This window comes from Arachis stenosperma, chromosome 6, assembly GCF_014773155.1.
Source record: "Arachis stenosperma cultivar V10309 chromosome 6, arast.V10309.gnm1.PFL2, whole genome shotgun sequence".
NCBI classification, from domain to species: Eukaryota; Viridiplantae; Streptophyta; class Magnoliopsida; order Fabales; family Fabaceae; genus Arachis; species Arachis stenosperma.
The window spans coordinates 100054930-100058988 of record NC_080382.1 but is presented as its reverse complement, the minus strand read 5'-3'; the positions used below and the strand labels follow the sequence as shown (position 1 = coordinate 100058988).

The 4059-nt window shown below is 34.2% G+C and overlaps 1 protein-coding gene across 1 annotated transcript; it reads left to right on the top strand.

Annotated features, from left to right (window-relative positions):
• Window positions 1–1840, top strand: LOC130934327 (pachytene checkpoint protein 2 homolog). Its single transcript, XM_057863907.1, has 7 exons — window positions 1–110; window positions 215–289; window positions 846–917; window positions 1014–1089; window positions 1239–1271; window positions 1651–1741; window positions 1827–1840. The coding sequence occupies exons 1-7, from the start codon at window positions 1–3 to the stop codon at window positions 1838–1840; spliced, it is 471 nt and encodes a 156-aa protein (XP_057719890.1).
• The last annotated feature ends 2219 nt before the right edge of the window (window positions 1841–4059 follow it).

Here is a 4059-nt window from a genome sequence, read left to right as displayed (position 1 = left end):
ATGGCCCTGTTCTGCCTCTGCCTCTGGGTTCTGCAAGTTGCTAGAGTCCTCTGCCGTTGGGAACCAACACTGGAGCTGCCGCTGGGAACCAACACTGGAGCTGCCCTAAGGTAAACTAACCCCTTCAGTAATTTTAGTTTGGTAAACAAATTTCCAAATGAACTACCAATCATTGCTTTTGCTGTTTAATATTTGAATCTGGTCTAAAGCAAAGGTTGTTACGTTATGCAGCTAATACTTTGCTCTTTACTGAAAAGGGTGTTGATCCATTCCTTGTTTCATGGAATCGGTAAGCACTGAAAATATTTGTTTACTTAGGAATGCCCAGTTTGTTTGTATGGTCTTCAATTCTGAATGTAAATTTGCAACATGCATACTTTGGTTTTGGGACATCTGTAAAATAACTCAGTAAATTTGTTAAGATTCTATAGAGTTCCTTTAAAAGAAAAGCTTGCAGTTTGAGAGACTATAGCTAACTCTTGCAAACCATGAAAGAGAAGGGGACTCAACAGACAAAGGAAGGAGACCAAAAACTTGCTGATGGTGGAACCATACTTATTGTGTTCATTAGACTGTGAACTAAAAGCTAATAGCATAGAACTCGTACAAATAATATCATTTTGGATGTGTTTTTCATGTTTACCTTTATTTATTTGAATCTAGTTTTACTAATGCAAGTAAAATTATTGGATAGATTCATAACAAACAATAATGAGTTCTATCTAAAAAAATAGAATTAAAGAAGAAAAAAAAGTATGAAATTGATATATAAGATTTTTTTTAGAGGACTGAATCAGGAATATATCTTGACATTTTTGGATATTTATAGCATAATTCTTCCACAGGGACCCGGGGATTGGAAAGATTTCATTATGTAAAGCATTAGCTCAGAAATTATCGATTCGATTTAATTCAAGGTGCACTAACAACACAGTTAAAATTTTAATACAACATCTTCCAATGAGACAAGTAAATAAATGAACAAAAACTCACCAGTTTATTTTTGTACTCAGATTCCCACAGTGCCAGCTTATTGAAGTGAATGCACATTCTTTATTGAGTAAATGGTTTTCTGAAAATGGCAAGCTGGTATGCATGTACAATAGTTATTAGAAGTACCAATGCTTTGTAGTTGATGAATTTCCACTTTGTTATCACTTCAGAGGTTATTAATAGATGAACTGTTATTATGTTGTATTGTTGCACTGAATGCACAATTGTGTTTCCTTGTTGTTTAGGTTGCAAAACTTTTCCAAAAGATTCAAGAAATGGTAAAGAAGAAAGCAATCTAGTATTTGTTTTGATTGGTGAGGCAGAACAAAATTTAACTTAATGCTATATGCTTGTCATGTATCCGCGTTGGGTTAAGTGTGTGGTCATGCAGATGAAGTCGAAAGCCTTGCTGCGGCCAGAAAAGCTGCTATATCCGGTTCAGATCCTTCAGATTCTATTCGGGTATACCAATCTCTCTGGTCCTTCCTGCAGGAAAATACCCCTTTTCTTCCCCACTATTCCTTTTTTTCTTTCTATCTTTTTTTGAATAGTGTGTGAGAATGTTAAATATTATTTAAAAAAATGCAACCGAGAGATGTTGGATTTTCTTGGGTATTTGCGTAGTGTGTTAGTAATCCTTAAATATGAATATTTCAGGTTGTAAATGCATTACTAACTCAGATTGACAAGTTAAAATCATCTCCAAATGTGATAATCCTAACCACATCCAACATAACTACTACTATTGGTAAGCCTAAATCAAACTTCCATTCCTTCAATTATTAGCATTAGGCTTAACATTATATTTAATTTGCTAATTTTTTTGTTTACAGGAAAATCATTATGAAGGAGAGAAAGAACTTAATCACACAAATTGTGAAGATAAAATACTAGAGAGTAAAAATCACCAATTTATGAAGATGATGAAGAATCTATTTGCTATTGTAATATATCAACCTCTTTTCTTTATGATTAGATATGGTTATGACTTAGACTCTTATTATGTGATTTTAAAGTATCTTAGTTTATTTGACTTCTAAAATGATAAAATCTCTTTTATAGGTTACAAATATGTATGAATGTTATAGAATACTTTAAAAATCAAATTTGATGGTAAATATTCAATTAGTTTTTTTAGTAATTTGATTCAAATAATTAAGGTTATTTATCGACACTAAATTAAAAAAATAGTTGGAATATTAATTTTAATGCAACATGAGAAAATTATTGTAAATAAAAAAATATATAACTATAAAAAACCGTTGTCAAAAGTCACAAAAGGAATGATTTAAAACCGTTGCCAAAAAATGACACCAATGATAACACTTTAAAACCGTTGCCAAAAAAGACATCAACGGTAACGCTTTAAAACCGTTGGTTTTGTAAATAATAAAACTACAACAGTTTAAAACCGTTGCTTATTCAGTTATGGTTTTAAACCGTTGGATCATGAAAGAGAACGGTTTAAAACCGTTCCTTATTGAGTAATGGTTCAAAACCGTTGTTTAAAATTTTCTTTCAAAACCGTTGTCTATACCAGTAATTTTGGCAACGGTTTTTTTATTACTGTTGCCTTAGGTAAAAAACCGTTGCCTTTGAGCATTGGCAACGGCCGCATATACCACAGGTCAAAAACCGTTGCCAAAGCGTTGCTTAAAGTTTTGGGAACGGTTTTTCAATCTACGACAACAGTTTTTGACCATTGCGAAAACCCTTATTTGTTGTAGTGATCATTATGTTCAAAACACAATTCTTAGCCTTTTTGTAACACCCCAATTACCCTAAACTTTACCTCTAGTCGTAAGGCAAAGGTTAATCAGAGGTTACCACAATTCTAAGGCTTATACATATTTATATATAGAAAGAAATAATATAATCTAGAAGCCTGATGAAGGAGTAAGCTCAAAAACAGAATTTCAGAAGCGCAAAACGTTCACACGAAACTAACACACAAGATACAAGGTATAGGTGCAAGAGAATAGAACAAATGTATAGATATAGTAATATAAACATAGGAAACTAGCCGCAGCTTGAGGAGTTTAAGCCGACTAGTTACAAATAGAGTTATACAGAGTTTTAGAATTAAAAAAGCTTATACAACCTATCTCTCAAGTAAGCCTCTATGGCCACAAAGTTAAAACACAAAAAGATGTGAAAGTAACTATGACAAAGTAATGTACATTAAACCAAGGAGGAACCATACGCCGCTCTGTCACCAAATCTGCAATCTCACCAAAGTAGATTACGACCTGCATCTGAAAAACAACAACAAAGTATCCAGTTCTCAGTATGGTAATAGTGCCCAATGATGTAAGATGTAAAGCCCATGGACGCCGAAAGCAATCCTAAAACTCCACATCACATACTGATATTCAAGCTTAAAACAAAATAAATAAATATAATAGAACTTAGACCATAAACCAGGGTTGTCTAAACTTAAGGGGATTCTAACTAATACTAATCACATTGCTGTATCCCACAGCCATCGCCAACCTAACCTCTATGCGATCCCATCGCCACCGCCTACCTAACCTCCTTAGCACCAGACAAACACAATTGATGCAAACAAATAAAACACAGATAGTTTTCATATACAACAAGTAATTCACGAAGCAAGTAGACATGTTTTACAATTAGGCAAACTCAATTAATCAAAGCAAACAAGCATGTAGAAGATGCATATGATGAATGTCTATCCTATTGGCTCGTGATATGACTTGTCAGTCCATAAATTCCAACCCGACACATCCTTTTGGATGTCACTTTTCTGCCGCACCCACGAATATAGTGTCAGGCCCACTCTATTGACCCACAGATATAGTGCCGGGTACACTTGCATGCATAACCCAAGGATATAGTGCCTGGCCCACTCTTGCAGCAGAAAAGATTATCAATCATGGTTCAATCACAAGGACATAATACTTTGCACACTTATCATACTTAACCCAAGGATGTAATGCCTGGCACACTCTCACTATTCAACAAGATGATCATTCCCCCCTTCGAGTCTTCAACTCATCATAACCATCATCAATTCATTACTCCCATTTCGGGCTCATTAGTTCA